The sequence below is a fragment of the Megalobrama amblycephala genome, linkage group LG2 (genome assembly GCF_018812025.1).
Source record: "Megalobrama amblycephala isolate DHTTF-2021 linkage group LG2, ASM1881202v1, whole genome shotgun sequence".
Taxonomy (NCBI): domain Eukaryota; kingdom Metazoa; phylum Chordata; class Actinopteri; order Cypriniformes; family Xenocyprididae; genus Megalobrama; species Megalobrama amblycephala.
Window position 1 is genome coordinate 23,444,010 of NC_063045.1, and position 19,106 is coordinate 23,463,115.

General features: G+C 39.9%; 1 protein-coding gene across 1 annotated transcript in view; it reads right to left on the reverse strand.

Moving 5' to 3' along the window:
• dock3 (dedicator of cytokinesis 3) overlaps positions 1-19,106 on the reverse strand; it is a 261,906-nt gene that overhangs the window by 194,876 nt on the left and 47,924 nt on the right. The window contains 1 exon segment of the mRNA XM_048167153.1: positions 746-829. Within this exon segment, the coding sequence (XP_048023110.1) occupies positions 746-829 (84 nt within the window).

Consider the following 19,106-nt stretch of genomic DNA (forward strand, 5'->3'; position numbering starts at 1 on the left):
TAGTGCCATGTTTTGTAGGGGTTTTTTTCCTTGTTGATTTAGTTCCTGATTGTTCCCGTGTGTTGTTTACCAATAACCCCTTGTGTATAAAAACCCCAGCGTTTCTCATGTTTCTTGTCTAGCATTACCATTACATGGTGGTATTGTGCATTTGCATCATCGTTTTCATGAGCCTGGGTTTCTTGTTCCTTGTCTACAGTTATTTTAGTTCTGTTGCAATAAATTTCTACTGCATTTGAATCCAACGTCTCTTGTCTGCTGCAGCTTTTTTTTTTCTCTCTAGAAAATTTGCCATGTATTGTATCTGATATACATCCAAAACAATCAATATTGAATCGCAAGCATGTGAATAGAAATCGAATCGTGAAAAATGTGTCAAAACCCAGCCCTAATGTCAACTAACTCACATTAGTAGACGGTACAGACTGTTAGTAGACTGTTAGGGTAGGGTTAGGTGTTAGGGTTGGTAGAATAAGTTGACATGTATTTGCAAAGTTACTTATAGTAAGTAGAATGTCTAAAGTGGACCACTGAAATTAAGTGTTACCCTGAATTTTTATTTTTAACCTAATCTGAGCTGTCCCTCTATAGGGCGAGATAGTTTGGGGCTATTAATTATTAACAACTTACATTTCCCAAAACTGACAAAAAAAATTTGTTACTGTGTGAGACATCAACACCTGTAAAAAGTTATTTTCCAAAAACACTAGCTTAAGTTTCATGGTACTTCTGGAAAAAGACTTACCCTCACACTTTTCCAGGATCTGAACTGTTTCTCCAAGCTCTAGAGTCAGACCATGTGACAAAGATCCTCGGAAACTACAGACCACTGGGAAAAGATAAAAGAGAAGAGGGAATTGAGTTAGATACATATTGAAAGCATCCAGAGACGATGCATTCAAAATAAAACCACAAAACAATTTGTTAAAAGTGTAATTTGTGCTACAACTCTCCTGAATATATTTCCTAAACATATTTCCCTGTCTGCCATTGGTCAGATATCTCCGCCCCTTGTTGATGTTCTTGGTTGAGACAGTGTTTGCTTTGTCAAGGCCCTGATATACTCACAGTGAAACTCCTTTTCGTTCTTCGCTTAGGGATTAAAAGAAGTTCAAAATACCTTTGCTGTTAGCAGCGTGAGCAGCAATGAATATGTAAATATGTGCTGCATGCTTTCCTCTCATAAAAAAAAAAAAAAAAAAAAAAAAAAACTACGACAGCGGTCGAAAAACAGCAGTTAAAGTGCCCCATTATGCTTTTTTTGAATATTACCTTTCATGCAATGTGCTGTCTGTGAATGTAAACGATCTGCAAAGTTGTGAAGCCGAAAGTGCACAATAATTATTGTCTCTCAAAAGAATGAATCGACTGAACCGGTTAAACGAATTCGAATCCCACTTCCGTGACGACCACACATCACAAAGTAACACATTTGCCTAATGCCCGCCTATGGTCTTTATTGGCTTTAAAGCAAGTAGCTTTACAGTATTAAACATGAAGGACAGTGTCAGTGTCGCTTTCAATTAGACATGCAACATGAATTTTTCTATAAAGCAGCTCTCCAGTGTGTTCATGTTTTTACTCACATTTGACCTCGACGGACTGAACAGAAGAAATTAAGCTGAGAAGATTTATTTTTTCAAAGAAGGTGGAGCCTCAGAGTCACACCCATCTATTACATCATCGCCACCAACCAATGGTAGTTAAAAAGTATTTATCAGCTGGAACAAGCTTTTACAGAAAGTTTGCTTTGGAAATCTGTTTCAAACTCCCGAAACAATCTCCAAACGAACTTCATTTTGGCCTGATTTTATTCTAAATGACGTATATCGGTGCCTTTGGTCGGACTGCTCAAAAAACAGAGCAATGTGTTAGTGCCACAGAGAGACAATATTTACACTTTTTGAGGAAATCCACCTACAAATGGTTTACTTACAAGTAAGCACAAGTGCAATATTACAAAATAAACCATAGAGGCAGGAACTTCACAATTAGAAAACGTCGGTAAATTCAATAGCGTCATAATTTTGAGCAAAATAACAGAGAATAGGGTGAATAATTGTCAGCTGTCCTCAGGAGGGAGCTCTGTATGTTCTCCATACATTTATTTTTCAGATGGTAAGAATTGAGGAATGCTTCATTTATAAATGCAGTGGATACTGTATTTGAAGCCTGGAATTTTAGCTGTTTTTTTTTTTTTTTTTTTAGGGATAAGCCAAAGCTAAAGACAAAGCTACTATCATATTAAGGTCATCTGTGGGCTATGCTTTTGCCGCTGGGTTCAGTAGAACAAAATGTGTCTGTTTATGTGGGCCACATTGTTTTCTTCACTGGTAACTATAGTTTCTGCCAAAATATAGTTGCTATACTGTTATTATAACTACAGTAACATTGTGATAACTTGGTATCAGCCACCACTGTTATATGAAGGTTTTTAATACTGATATTTTAATATAGGTTTTCACTCTAATTGTTATGTTTATAATATAATATATAATGATTTTTTTTAATGTTATCTACCAAGATTCCACTACGGTGCAGATGGGCAGAGCAGCACTGTGGAAATAATAGGATTTACTTTCAATGAATGCATTCCGGGACAGCAAAAAAACGGACATGTGCAGATTTAAAAGCAGAGATATTCTGAATTGCCATGGTAACATGGACAGAGCATCCCAGGGAATTATCGAATCCTTGCTGATGAAAAACCTTGCTGTTTTCAGTTTTCCCAGAGTAGATATCTTTCCGTAACCATTGCGACATGGGAATCACATGGGAAAAATACTTCTAAAGTCTACATGGCATCAAAATTTACTTACTTAAAACACATTACTGGTCTTATTATGCACTATTTATTTATTGGAAAATGCATTTCTTTGTAATGCATTATGAAAATGCAACAATTTGCTCTTACTCTGAAATGACTTTCCTTTTTCGATGACATCACTTAAGCCATGCTGACTATTAACCAATAGCCAACTAGCTTTTCAGGTAGAGTATTGTTTTAGCAAAGTCACATTCAGTCTGGCTCCATTCTAGTGTGTACAACCTAATTTTAACCATCCGATCAATTCCAGAAGGATAAAATCAAGTATTATCCTGCATTTCTTATTGATTATCCTGTTTAACTCAAGAAACACATCACATTACAGAGGTAAAATGGCAAATGACAATTTATTTTAACATTAATATCCAAAAATGAGCTTAAATGTGTATGTAAGAGAAATAGAGATGTCTTTGAAGAGATATTTTTGGACAAAGCACATTCCTAAAATAAACCCCTCCTCAATCTACATTTGATTACATGTGAATTCAGTTTTTTTTTTTTTTTTTTTTTTTTTTAATCTAAACGTCCCCCATGGAAAATAAGCCATGCATATAATTTCATTATATAAGGGTGAGATTATAATGGTCAGACAAACAGACCAGCTGAAATGCCCGGAACAAAGCTGAGTAATTTCTCTGAATCCATCTGTATTTGTGCAACATGATCCAGTCTGGCTTGTTTTGCTGCTGTACACAGACATCTGATGGGGCCTCTCAGAATCCCAAATTGATATCAATGTCTGCTCTTTCCATAATCTTGTCAAGAAGCAAACTGTTCTTGGTGTTACCATGCAACCGGCTACAACGCTACTCCATGAAACAATAGAAACATCTATTTGAAATCGACAATGGTTTAGATGACAAATATGGCATTACATGTTGCATACATGTATACAATATTCCCAATGAAGACAGGGCTACTTTCCCCTGAGGAGTTTCACAGATTCTGAAAGGTTCTACACTTTTTGAAGGGGGTTATCATTTTAATTCTTCAGCAGTAGCTATAATTGATTTTATATGCAAAATAAACTTTTATAAGGCCTAAAAAAATTAATTATAAGATCCGAGTAAACATTTTTAAGGTTGATTTGAACTGAAAAAAAAAAAAAAAAAATCAGCATCTGAAAGCAATGATTACATTATCTCGACGGCGTCGTTCTCAAGACACCAAAATATCAGAGTTAACCATCAGAAAGGGACAGAGCGTCTTTCAGGATTTGTCATGTTCATTTACTCATTTGTGATGACATTGTACCATTTGTTATTTATTTTCAGAGATCACAGTTTAATATTTAATGCCTGTTAAGAAACTCTCGCTGCAGTTTCCAAGAAAACATGTGACTGCCGCCAGAGGTCTGCATTTAGTAAATAATTCAATAGCTATTAAAAGAGCTTTTCATGAGTTAATCCCACTAAAAGACAAAACGACATAAACAAATGTGTTTTGAATAGGGAAGACTTTGCTATTAATGGTATCAGAACTGGCATTGTGATGGTCCTAATGCTATAAGAAAAAATAAAAATGCTGGCCAGTTAATATGTAGGTCGCCGAGATGTCTGTAAGTATCATTTTTGTGTGCAAATACCTGGTAAATACCTTAAAAATAGTGAAAACATCTTTCAATCAGAAAACAAACTGCCCCAAAACACACACTGAATACTGTGGTATAAATATTTGCATGGCTACAAATAGACAGGACTGTTTTACACTACCTTGACATTAAACATACATTAAGTAATGTGTAAATACATAGCAGAATGGAAACATCAAAATCTTTTGTAAAGAACCTAATTTATATATATATATAAATATATTTAGTGTTTATTTCTGTTGTAAGTTTTAGCATTGGTCAGCCTAGCATCTGTATACTGTCACCATAGGGGTGGTTTAATATATATATATATATATATATATATATATATATATATATATATATATATATATAAAACCACCCCTATGGTCACAGTATACAGATGCTAGGCTGACCAATGCTAAAACTTACAACAGAAATAAACACTAAATATACAAAAATGTACAATACAACATGGTTATTTTGTAAATAAATTATCCTTATGTGACGTAACTGCTAGGTTAACCAATGTTAACTTACAACACAAAAATAAGCACAAAATATCCAAAAATAGGCAATAAAACGTGGCTATTTAGTAGATTAACCATCTTTATTTGATGTATATAACTGCTAGGCTAACCAATGCTAACTTACAACAGAAATAAACACGAAATATCCAAATATAAGCAATAAAACATGGTTATTTAGTAGACAAAGCATCTTTATTTGACATATATAACTGCTAGGCTAACTGATGCTAACTTGCAACAGAAAAAAAACACAAAATATCCAAAAATAGGCAATAAAATGTGGTTATTTAGTAGATAAACCATCCTTATGTGACATATACTGCTAGGCTAACCAATGCTAACTTACAACACAGAAATAAACACTAACAGTTCGTCCGAAATCGCGCACTGTGTGAGTAGGTACTACATTTGAATTTGAACTTACTTCACAACCATTAAAAAAGTATGTTCTAAATAGTATGAATGTGTGTAGAATAAATGTAATCCGGACGTACATTCGCCATGTTGTCATTGTCACATGACCTACCAGCGTCAGTTGCGTCACTTCACCTCCATTCATAGATCCTCTCCCATGGCCTAATGGGATAGTAAAGTGTCCATCAAATGCGCATTTCAAAATCTCGCCAGTAGGTCATCCTGGGACTTTTTGCCTACTGTTTTTCAAATACTATAAATTTGGACATACTACTCAGTTGGCGTACTATTTTTCGCATGCTATATAGAAGGGAACTATTCGATTTCAGATGCAGTGTAAATATCCAAAAATAGGCAATACAACATGGTTATTTAGTATAAACAGTTAATCCTTATGTGAGGTATACAACTGCTAGGCTAAACAATGTTAACTTGCAACACAAAAATGAACACAAAATATCTAAAAATAGGCAATAAAACTTGGTTATGTAGTAGATAAATCATTCTTATGCAATGTGTATAACTGCTAGGCTAACTAATGCTAACTTACAATTTGATAACGAGAGAAGAGAGAAAAATATGGCACATCCTGGGAGGAAATTACATTTTAATTAAGGCAAATAGCTTGTCAAATTAGCATTTGTTGTGGCTCCTGCTAGCAAAAAGAGTCACATAGCTCTGCAGCAAATAGCTGTATCCTTTGAGACGCATGTGTGTGTGATTAGCGCAATTCACAAGGATGCTATGACAGACATGCGAGCCGAGGGCAAGTTAACCCTGTGCACAGAAAGCAGGTCAGTAAACCAACCCAAGAGTGTTCACTGACTTCATGTCCGTAAACATGACAGAAGACACTCATTATACACTTGGTATTTGCCTAGTAACAAATCAAATTTCAATCTGCATATATTATGCTAACCCTATAGGCTAAATTAAGACATTTGCATGTGGCATCTATATACACACGTTCTCATTAAACGAATGGCAGCTGTTGGAGCCCGTAGGGCCACACCTCTTCCTGCCATTCTGAAATTTGTCCTGTCATGCCAAAAAAAACAAACAGCAAGCCAAATGGATCCATGCCGGCAGGTTTTATATGCGTGTCTCAATAATCTGCTAAACAAACAAGCAGAAAACACTAATAAATCTGGGTTTATGGAAGGTTTTTTTTTTTTCTTCTCAGATTTACCGAAGGATATTTCAGGCAGTCAATTGGAAAAGCAGTGAAACAACCAAGGTTTTTTTAGATTTAATTTACAGAGACATTTTGCTGTCTGTCATTAAAACTGCACTCAATCTATTAAACACTAGATGGCAGCCTCCTTAATAAAGAACATCTCTCCCCCAAACCTCACAGAGACTGTTCAGAATATACTGCCATAGTAGTCTTACTATTATATCATGCATACTGTTTAAAGTATGTACATTTTCTGTATGCATGCTATATTTTTCAAATTGTGCCATATATAACAGAGCAAAATGATGTAGCAACATACTACAGTTTAAAACATTTATAGTTGCAAGTTTTTCAGTTGCTATTTTCAAAGTTCAGTATATACAGTAGATATACTAGGCATTCAGTAATTAGTACATTATTACATTAGCATTCTATTGACTGCATACTGTTCAGCTCATTATATACTGAAAAAAATCTGTTCTGTTTTAAAATAGTATGATATACAATGATAAACATTTCAAATACTAGTATGCTACATCGTTGTCCCATGACCTTCATCTTCGAAATAAAGTAGGTTCTTTTGCATTCTAAAATGTAGAAATAAATATAATAAGTTGAAAAGGCTCACTTTTTTGTCTTAAAGGGTATTTAAAATAAAAATAAAATAAATTTAAATAAAACAAATAAAATAGCTAAAAAACTGTTTGATTTTATGTAAGTTTATATAAAATATACATATTTAGTTTAGTTTACATTTAATATTGATTTTTAAAACTATTAAAAATCAAATAAAAAAAGAAAATTCTACCAAAAATGCAAACCTATCAAAAAAAAGTGCCACCTTTGCTAACAGTATCAGCAAAATCCATTATCAATAAAATGCCAGTTAGCGTGATTTGGAGCAATTTGTTTGTTATTCAATATTTTGCAAAAAATATAAGTGAATTTACATTCTTTGGCATTATGAACGTTGCTACAAAAAAAAAAAAAAATAAATAAAAAATAGATTACAAAGATGTCAACTTGACTATAAAGAAGTAGAAGTAGAAGTAGAAGTAGAAGTAGAAGTTGCTTGATTTCTGAAGAGAATCACTATAAGAATAAATCCTTCTCACATCTTTCCACTCTAATTTCACTTTAAAGTGGCCCTGAAATCAAAATTTAAATATTTTAGCTTTAAGTATGAATATGTTAGCCTTAAGGTTATGAATAAGCTGATGTGTTCCAAAACAATTACAAAATTCGCATTTAGTAGATACAAGCATTCAAAACTTACAGTCTCTTACTTCCGCTAAAATGGATCACGGATTTTCATGACATCACTGCAGACTTCAGCTTCTCAACAAAATTTTCTGTCCAATCAAATGCTCTCTAAAATCTGAAGTCCCACCCCCTCCTACACTATTATCAGACGCTGAAGCTGTGGCTGAAATCGGTCAACTGTTCACACGTTTACTAGTTTCTACATGGTGAATGGCACATTGTGCATTATATAGAGAATAGGGAACGATTCAGACAGTGTAAATATGACACGAATTTCCATTGACACGAATGAAGTTCGTTTTCACGGTTAGTGTCACATAAACCACTGCAGCGCGAGCAGGTCTGCTCTGGTCCAGAGACACGAGAGCGGATTATACGTGCGAGTCAGCGCAGACCACAAAATGTTCGGACACATTTGAATTCTACAAACAATGCTATATTTTAAAGCAATATGGAGGAGAAACTGTAAGAGATTATGAGAAAAATTTAACGGCTCTGGCTGAGCTGTGATCTAGGCAAAACTCTTTTGGCTATTTTGAAAAAGGGGAGGAGCATTTTCTAGATATAGCCCACCCTGTCTTCCTGTTTCATTTAAAATTACACCAACCCAGTGAATAAAGCTGCGCATTCCAAGGCACTTCAGTGGGCCTTTAAAGGAATATTTCACCCAAAAACAACTGTTATGCCAGTATTTTCTCACTCTCATGGCATTCTAAGCACCCTAAAAAAATTTCACAATCCAAAGCATCAAAGCTCAGCTTCATGCATTGGTTTCCCCAGAGAGCAATACTGTACTTTCAGAATCTGACGCAAACTTTGGCAAGATGTTCTCACGATAGCCTCAGGGCGACAATAACGCAAATTGATAAGACAGAAAGCTTTTGCACATTGTGTTAGCTGTGCCCTCATTTGAAGTGTATTTTACCTAAACACTTTGGACTTTCATTCTCAGTCTGGGCACACTGCCTGCAGCCACGCTAAATGAACTAAATGGGCCATTTGCATGCATCCATCACAGCTTCTGAGGTGTGGAGGATGTATGTAAATTACCCTTTGATTTCATATGCTGTTCAGTGACCAGTTCAGGTGTTGTTCGTATGACAGCTGAGGATGTGACTGGGCCGGTCTGACATCAGTGGGTAGAAACGTATGCCAAATGGGATTACATTATGTGCCTAAGTTACGATTTAACAGCTTCTGATTCCGAAATATTTGTAATAAATGCTACCATCTGGTACTAAAGTACTGCCAATACAAAACACAGTTATAGCACTGCTTGCCAACAACAAACCCCTAACCAAAGTATCAAACTTCAATGCCTAACTAATCCAGTAATGTGCAACGAATTATGTACATGAATTATATTTTTTGTACGTGATCAGACTTACGTTTTTCGTCTGATGGACAAACAAATGGACAAAACATAAGATAGAATTACTCTGAGTGAGGAACTCAATTCATATCTCTGGGCTACAATATCATGGAGACTTGAGCACTACTAATGTATATGCTCCGCATGCATTTCAAATGAGAGTAGCTGTCCAATCAACTGTTTGTATATAAAATCTGTTGCTGACATCACAGTTCTTCACATGTTGGTGTGTTGCAGTTCAGCATGGCAAGCGAAGGAGACAAGCCTCTAATAGAGCCGCTGCTTGCTTCATATAAATCTCCTGTCTGGGAAAATTCTGGCTTCCCAATACGTTACAACAGAAATGCGAGAGAGTTTGTTCGATGCGAATGCCATATGCTCTAATGTGTGTGTGTGTGTGTGTGTGTGTGTGTGTGTGTATGTGGTTTTTTTAAGCCTTGCCAATTTAAACATTCAAGTGCAAGAAGACGTGAAAGAGAACTTGCACATGCTGCGTGAGAAGTTTTGTGTGCGCACTCGTCTGAAGCACGCACACGGAAAGCTGCATCTCAGACAGCTTGTGAATACTAAATTGAGTTCTCTTTCAAGTCTTATTGCCCTTTACAAATTGACAACATTTATGTCCAAAACATGCCTGTCTTATACATGGTGAGTATAATAGCAAACATAGTTGGTTGTCTCAAGTGAATGTAAACAGTCGAGAAAGACAATGCACGTGTAAGAGTATCAGTATGCTGGATGCGTCCATTATGACTTAGAGTAGGGACACACCAAACCGATGCCAAAGAACTAGCACTGATTAAAGCCCACTGTGTTGTCGCCTTGCGTCGCCTACATCGGGGCAAAAAACTGCACGTGAACACACAAAGAGAACTACGGCCGACTGTCAGCCAGCACGTGCGTTCAGCGCCTGAGTGTAAAAAGACCACTGTCTTATCCGCTTTCATATATATTTCTCTATATTCGTAATTCATAAAGGGAGACCATCACTGCAGGCTGCAGATACACAAACAGTAAACAAAGCAGCGTGTGCTTACCATTTTGAATATCATGCATGCTGATCACTTTTTATATTCCACTCGGCTCACATTAATATTAAAGATTCGTCCAGGAACACTCAAGATGTAAAATTAAAAAAGCCTTCTGCCTGTACCATCTTGACTTGTTTGCTCACTGTTTTGCTATTATTCTCACGCTTTGACTCGTTCACTAAACTGAACAGCCAATCAGATCTCTGACGGCCCGACGCCGATTCTACAAGATGAATGGCGTCCAACTGCAGCCAACAGTGCAGAATATTCCGGGAAAACTTAGCTGGTCGATGCTTAAAAACTGAATAACTTTTGTAACTTTAATAAGGATTCATCTTTAATTATAAATATACATACATTTATTTGATTACTTTGTTCAATTTTTACACTTGAAAACTACTGTTAGTTTACCTACCTCAAAAAAAAAACAAAAAAAAAAACTGAAAAGCACTGTTTATTTTATTTGCATATCTGCTGTATCACATTTATTTGTGATATTGGTTGTAGTTTGATTATTTGTTTTTTTGTTTTTTTTTTCCTGAACATAGCACATACCGAAACCGTGACCCTAAAACCATGAGACAAACTGAACTGTGAGTAATTTGAACCATTACACCCCTAAAAAACACCCTATCCATACCCAGCAACCACATAGAACGTCTCAGGTTACGCATGTAACCATGGTTCTCTGAAAACAGGGAACAAGACGCTGCGTCCAAAGCGCTAGGGGAACGCCTCCACGGGAACCGGTGACTGAAACACATATCCAATCTCGGCAATATCATATTGACCGGCGACAGCCCATGACATCATAACAATGAGACCCGCATGTATATAAGGGGTGCCCAAGTAACATGTCATCCGTATATCGTCTGAAGGGACTGTAAGCAGGCGGGCCCCGAGGCATGGCTATGAGATGCAGCGTTTCGTTCCCTGTTCTCAGGGAACCATGGTTACATGTGAAACCTGAGACATTCCCTTTCGAAAAGGAACTCGCGCTGCGTCCAAAGTGCTAGGGGAACGAGATACCAATGGCGCCATGCTGAGGGGAGTGCATGCCACGCATGGCAGTGACAACTGTCAGAATCTGGCAAATTCAAATGAAATGCCAGACCCACTCACCCTATGGGTCACAAATGAGCTGTCAGTGACAGCGCTCCCAGCAGTCAAAGCCTCAGCTACAAGCCTCAAAGCGGCCTCCATATCTTACATATGAAGACCTGCCAAGGCCGCACAAAGGCCTAGAACCAACCACTTCAAAGGAAAGGGGTCCCTTTAAGAGAGCGTGGCTAAAGGGCCAGAAGGAACCCCCAGCCAGTCACTTCTCAGGGAACACTATCAACCCCGAATGCCACCAGGGAGGCTGACCTGGCTTCTAGCTGAACTAGTAACCTAGTCTGCCAACAACCTGTCTGCTTCCTCAGAAACAGAGTCTCTAGACACAGAAGTCTCACGAAGAGACATCCAGAAAGAGGGACTGCAGAAAGGGCAGTAGACCAACTCAGACCGGATCTTAGAGATGGGCATCCTGGAGAGCAGGACTCAGCGAAGTGCTATCGACCCTTGTAAGCGAGGGGAGTTACTCTGCTCGATCCTAGGATCTACAAAGCACCTATGTTTCAAGGCACTAAGGAGGCCGTGCACTCTAAAAAGGAACCCTCGCGAGGGGAATGCTCACAGCCTAAGAGCTGATCTAACTGGGAGGCTTTGAGGTAAGCCTTCAACCACTGACCAGACTTAGGAAGCTAAGTACTCAAGCCCACTCTCAGAGTGAAGAGAGTACCAGCTCGACCCATCAGGTCGACCAGGCTATAAACTAGAAACAAAGCTTTGTGAAAAAGGTTAGCCAAGCCAGCAACACGCAGAAGCGTGCGGTCTCAGGGAAGCCGGAATGCCAACCACCTGATAACAAGACCCTGCTGACCGATACCCAGCTGCTAGGAACTCGCATCAGGGAGGCCTACTGTGGCCAACCACGTGGTACCAAGTCTAGACTGGCAGAGAAATAACCATACTATGGGAAATTCGCCTCGAAAGGGGCCTACTAAGGCTACTCATCTCAATGGCAAATGTTCACTGGCTGACTGTGGCCATCGCTAGCTGCCATACACCTACTCATTAGTGGCTGGCTCTCAGAGAGGCCTATTAAGGCCTGCTGCCTGAAAACTAGCTGATACGGCCAGCAACCTGATAGCAAATAGCTAGCTAGCTGTCCAAAACCTACTGTCCAAAACCTACAACCTTGGGCTCGCCCACAGTGAGGCCTGCTGTCTTCCAGATCGGCCTGCTAAGGCCAACAAACTGAAAACAAGCCACAGCTGGATGCCAGATGCCCACACTGCTGGGGACTCATCCTCAGAGAGGCCTGGTAAGGCCTGCAATCTGAAGCAAGTCCACTACTGCCGGGGTATAGCCTACAGGGCGGCCCATCAAGGCCAGCTGCCTGGTAGCCAGTTTTAAGTGGCTAAACCATTCTAAAAATACCAGCACAAAAGGGAGCTCGCTCACAGAGAGGCCTCTTAAGGCCTACTTATTTAAAGCAAATCATTGCTAGCTGAGCTTTCACATACAAAAGTGCTGGGAACTCGTTTACAGGGAGGCCTGTTAAGGCCAGCTACCCGGAACGTGTCTTGTTGCTACAACATCCACACTACTGGGGCTGACCACAGAGAAGCCTGTTAAGGATTACTATCTGACGGCATAAGAAATAGCTACCAGAAAACCCATTTACTGGGGCTGCTAACAGGGAGGCCTGTTAAGGCCAGCTACCTAACAGCACATGTGCTGGCTGCTAGGGGTCCAACATGGTGGGAACTCACTGTGAGAGGAGGCCTGTTAGGGCCTACTACCCTATAGCGAGTCTTGTAGCAGAGATAGTTTACTATTCAAACAATGCCTGGGACCTACCACATCGCCAACGAGGGGTGTACTCAGTCAAAGCACTTTTTACCCTTTAAGCAAGGGGAGTACAAACATACACCAACATGCCCTGGAGGAGGCCCACCTGGGCCTACTTTTCCAGATGAACACGGGCGTCAGCTGAGCTACAAGGGATTGTACTAAATGACCAGCCTGCAGTGAAGGTCAAATACCGCTCGACCTGAGCCACAATGGTGCAGGGCAGATAACAGAGATATAAGCGAAGCACTCAGAAAACACCTTGTTTACAAGGGAGTACTATCTGCCTAACCCTGAGAAACTACAAGGTGGAGGCCAGCCACAAAGACTCCATCATGACAGAAATAATATCTGTACTCAGCCCCAGGGGAATAGGGACTTCTCATAGAAAAACCACCCACACTTGACTCTACCCTGAGATGGCTATCAAGGCGGCCTGAAGAGGGCCAGCCTGCAACAGAGCAGCGGAAGTAGTTGGAAGACCCAAATGGTACTTCTTTCTCTCTAAAAATCTTACTAGCCAACCTACAGGGAACTTCAGGGCCCTAATTATTATATTTTTACAATAGATAAAATAAAATAAAATAAAATAAAACTTCCTTCCTAATTTAGATGAATGCCCAAGCACATTCTACACAGGGAACAGTGGTCTAAAGAGATACATTAGTATTTCAAATAGATACAAGACCTGGTAACCGTTCCACCTGCGGCCACAGGGTGGTGAACTCCACCATAGAAACATGGTGTCCTCCACCCTTACAAGCCTGAAAGGATCTTCTCACTGTCAAAGCCAAAGACAGACCAACAGCCACAGGCCTGATGTAAGAAGCGCCTGGGGTTGAAGAACGGAGCCTTCTGGTCCCGTCCACGGCCCTTGGGTCGTGTCTGGTTGAGGACTCAGACCTCAGCAGCATGCACGTCTTGAATGCCACTGGTCTAAGTTACTCAGCAGTTCAGCCTGGTGCGTCTACCACACAGCCATTGTGTGCAGAGCAGCACCAGCTTGACCCGCTGCTGCGTATGCCCTGCCATCTAAGCGAGATAAGAGGCTTAGATGGCAGAGTCTGAGCTTTTAGTGTCAGTGTCCACTCACTTTATTATTTTTTGCAAGAAAAGTGCTGAATAATCACATTTATTATTATTATTATTATTATTATTATTATTATTATTATAATCAGCCGGAAGCATTGACACATACCCATATTCCTTCTACAAACCCTACACAGGGAATAGTGGTCTAAAAGAAATACTTTAGTATTTAAATAGTAACCCGACCTAAAACAGTTCGACCTGCGTCTTTTTTTTTTTTTTTTTTTTTTTTTTAAGGAATTGGGTTCTCCCATATCGCCTCAAACTCAATATGCAGGTCAGGAAGGAATGGAAAGCTCACTTGAGCTGTAGGATTATGGCCTGAGAGAAACCGATCATCATTCTTTGTGAATGTGCGTGGACTCTCTCCTAACATGCTGCCATGGAAACTGTAGTCTTCCGGCAGTGCATTCCATAATCTCTAACAGCTCAGCATACGTGGGACAGGGTGGCTGAGAGGATCCAGTGAACTCACTCTCTCCATCCTCCTCTGCTATCTCCTGCTCTGCTGAAAGTGCACTCTCAGCTGGACCTGAGGATGCAGAAGACAATGCATCCTCTCCCAGCAGCTCACTCTCGCGAGCCGGTGAACAGCATGAGCGGTCACGCCCCTCTCAAACTGTCCGGCGAGCTCCAACTGCTAGCCCCGTAATCACGAGCGGGACCGAACCACCAAGCCCAGATGCTGAACTCTCTTCCCTCGAGAAGAGACCCAGAAGAGAATGAAGCATTCTTAAAGGAACACGCTCACAGTTTGCATAGGCAGCTCCCTAGAGAACTTACTATGCGTGCTCTTCCCTAGACAGAGAACGCAAAGCTTGTGTGTGTCATCTAGTGTCAGATAGCGAGGACACAGATCCCCACACTTAATAATCCTCTCTGTGCATTTCATTTTGCCAGATAGTGCTTCACACAAGACAGTCCTGAAGATGATTAGAGGATGACATGTTACTTGGGCGGCCCTTATATACACGCGGGTTGCATTGTTATGATGTCATGGGCTGTCGCCGGTCAATATGATATTGCCGAAATTGGATATGTGTTTCAGACAACGGTTCCCACAGAGGCGTTCCCCTAGCACTTTGGACGCAGCATGAGTTCCCTTTCGAAAGGGAACTTTATAATAACTGTTTAGCAACCCACAGAGCAACCGCCCAGAACACCCAAGAAAACCCTAGTAATTTTAACACCCCGACTCTTAATGCATCGTGTTTCCTTCTGGAGCATCAGTGAATGTTTGAACCTTTTTTAATAGTTGAGTTTGAGTCCCTCAGTTGTCCTCAGTGTGAAAACACAGATCTCAAAATCCTACAGTCACTGCTGGAAAGGGTTCAAATATGCAAAAATGCTTAAAAACTGATGAATCTGCAGGAGCTGGAGGATTTTTCTGAAGAACAGAGCTCAGTTTAACTGCTCAGGACAAACAAGAGACTCATGAACAACCATCACAAAACAAAAAAACAGTCGTGGATCATCCTGGTAACCACACACAGTACTGAGAATCAATGGTTCACATACTTATGAATGGGGTTATTTTAATAAATTCAGCTATTGTTTTGTCTTGTGAACTAAATGCAAACACCTTTTATGTAAAATATCTTACTCAGGACAGTACTAAACAAAAAATAACATGCAATTTTTTATTATCCCTCTTATTTTATTAAAATAATTCTCATTTTCACAGATTCTGCAAGGGGTTCACATACTTTTTCATGCCACTGTATATATATATATATATATATATATATATATATATATATATATATATATATATATATATATGTATGTGTGTGTGTGTGTGTGTGTGTGTGTGTGTGTGTGTGTGTATTTCAAGTCACTCAAAACAAAAGTTTCATTTGGTTTCATGTTTCTATTCAGAAAATCTAAACGAAAGACTATCCATGTTATTTTACATTATGAACCTAAATGTAGCATCTTTAAAATATCAAACTATGTGCTTTAATCTTTTATTCCTTTTCCTTTTGTTCTGTAGACATACAATCGCATATAAGATCTCACATTAATTGGGTACGAGGAACACACACGAAATATAACATTATATTTATGAAAGGGGTTAAAGGATTAGCATAAGACTGTATATGAATTGTGTGAATAACACTCGGGCCTCCCACAAAACAGCCAAACATATTGAATGATGAACACAGACAGATGGATCCCACAAATCCTTGCACTTCCAGACACACTTTTGTTTACAGTTTTTTCTAGTGTCCCAGTTTAAACGGCAAGTGTCACACGGGGTGTCAAGGAATTCACTAATCCTGCTCTAAAAACAAAGAGACATCAGATACAATACCATCTGCTACACAATGAACACATCTACATGTGAGATCTCACTTACTGACATCACTTCTCCACAGATACCATTTAACAGCTACCCCTCATTGTACGTTTTTGTGCTAACAAGAGCTATTGACTGCTACTCTAAAATACTGTCTGTGAATACAAAGCAGAACTACAACTCCCTGTCATGTAACTGTTAGGGAGGCCAGCTGGAATGAGGTAGCTATGCAGGTAAAACCTCACTCATCGAGCCTCAAGAGGCGCATTAGCCACAGACGCTAGAGTCTTTAGCATACTTGTTAGCCAGTTAGGACATGAAAGTGAGTACATTTTTTTCATTTTCAAGTGAATAATCACTTTAATATGTTTATATTGCCACCTTAAACAGCTTCAGTGTATAATTTACAGACAGCTACTTTTTGTTAGCAAACAGTTGTGTAGCTAACTACTTTTATAAAGCTTGACTGCAGTGAAAATAAAGTAGCTTGCAGTTTTATGACTAGCGTGTAGCTCTGGAAGCTATACCCTGCGTCTCAATCAGCTCCCTAGCTCCCTAGGTCGTGAATCAGTATATCATGTAAAAGAATGTGGCCGATTCCCTGATCAGTGCCCTGACTACTGAACTAGGGAGCTGATTGAGACGCACCCATAGTTTACAAGCAGCTACAAGCTAACACTGCTACTAACTAGCCAGAATTAGCTAACTATGCCTGAAAAAAATACAAATGATTAAGCTCATATACATCAGATTGAACAATTATTTCATACTGTAGGTATTCTAGCACACACAGGCTGCTTCTCCACTGTCGGGCCAGTGTGAGCCAGGGCTAACAACGTGCCGGGTGGGGCCAATAGCCTCGGACATGAAGCACAGAGGCCAAAATCAAGTTGCATTTCCATTGTCGAGCCAGTAGCCCCTCAGAGCTTTCATAAAACCAGCCCCAGACACACCTCCATAGAACAATGTCACACAACTCCATTAAGTCTTTTAAGTCCAAAGGCTTACACATTTAGAAAAACATTGATAAAATATCATATGTTTACATCACAATTCTTTAGAAACTTTAGAAATCATATACAATTATATATGATTTGTCTACATTCTTCAATCAGTCTCTGGTATTTTCCATAAACATATGTGTATTTATTATCGCAATGGTTAGCATAAGTAGCCTTTAGCATCACATAAATACATTTCTGCCTCATACGGTGATCAGAATCCCCATTGGATCGCAAGGAAGTTATTTCAAACACTCGCTGGTGTGAGTTTTGAGCTGAAAATGATTTAAAATGTCTTAAATGTTAAAGTCGACTGGTAGCCTGATATAGTTGAGCCAATGGCTCATGCGTGCTGCAGTTCCATTTTTCACCACATTGACAGTGACAGAGACAGTGGAAATGCAACTGGCCCTGGCACACACTAGCCCGCTCATGGCTACTGAGCAGAAGTATTTCTATGTAAATTGTTTGTAAAACTATTCTTTCTCTTTTTTTTTTAACAAAAGAAGCTTGACTGCATTTAACTACTTGAGTAGCCAGACTTAGTTAACCATGCTTAACGAAAAATACAAATTACATCAAAATGTGCAATTATTTCATAGGTATTAGCAAACATTGAGCAGAAGGAATTTCTATATAAACTGTTCGCAAAACCACTTCCCTTTCGAAGGGAACTTCTACTCTGCGTTCGATGACGCAATGGGGGAACGTCCACGTGACCCGGTGTTTCGAAACCTCAATACCAAAACTCCAATCCTATTGGCCAGCAACAGTCATATGGCGCGACCCGAAAGTATAAAGGCACGCCTACGGAAGCAGTCAGTATTGCATCGTCTTTTCGGGACTGTTGTGTCGACCTCTATTTTGTATTTTTTGTCTTAAAGAATTCATTCCAATCCAGTATGTCTGAGAAAGGTAAGAACTTTAAGAAGTGTGCTGATCCGCGTCCGAGATTTCTGACACCGGAAGATACACACACCCTATGTGTTAACTGTCTGGGGGAAGAACACGCGCAGACAGTGCTTGAGGGCGCTGTCTGTGTCAACTGTGAGCGTTTCCCTATCAGAACGCTCCGTTCTCACCTGGCCCTCTTCTCGAGAGAAGGGGCGTCAACATCTGTGCCTGGTGGATCTGGTCCCACTCGCGCTGTGGCGGAGCGAAGACTGCATTCATGGGGTTCGCAGATGGAGCTCGCCGCCGAGTTTGAGAGAGGTGTGATTGTCTCTCAGCCTCAGGCGGCGGCTGGTGAGAACGCGATCCTGGATGATGATGATGTTTTATCACTAACATCGTCAGATCCAGGAGCGAGTGTTCTACTGGCTGCCAGCCCCCAAGAGCAGGTGATGGCAGTGGAGGAAGAAGCGAGTGAAGCAGCTTCTTTCTCCAGACCTCCCTGTTCAGCGTACGCTGAGTTACTGGAGGTTATGGAGCGCGCTGCCGGCAGACTGCAGCTGCCTTGGGAGCGTGAGAAGAAAGAGACTGTTCACGGCAGACTGGACGAACGTTTTCTTTCTGACCATAACCCCGTAACTCTGGTGAGCCTTCCATTCCTTCCAGATCTCCATGTAGAGATCGAGAAGGCATGGAAGAGCCCATACTCGGCGAGGATTCATACACATCAGCGGGGTAACTTTG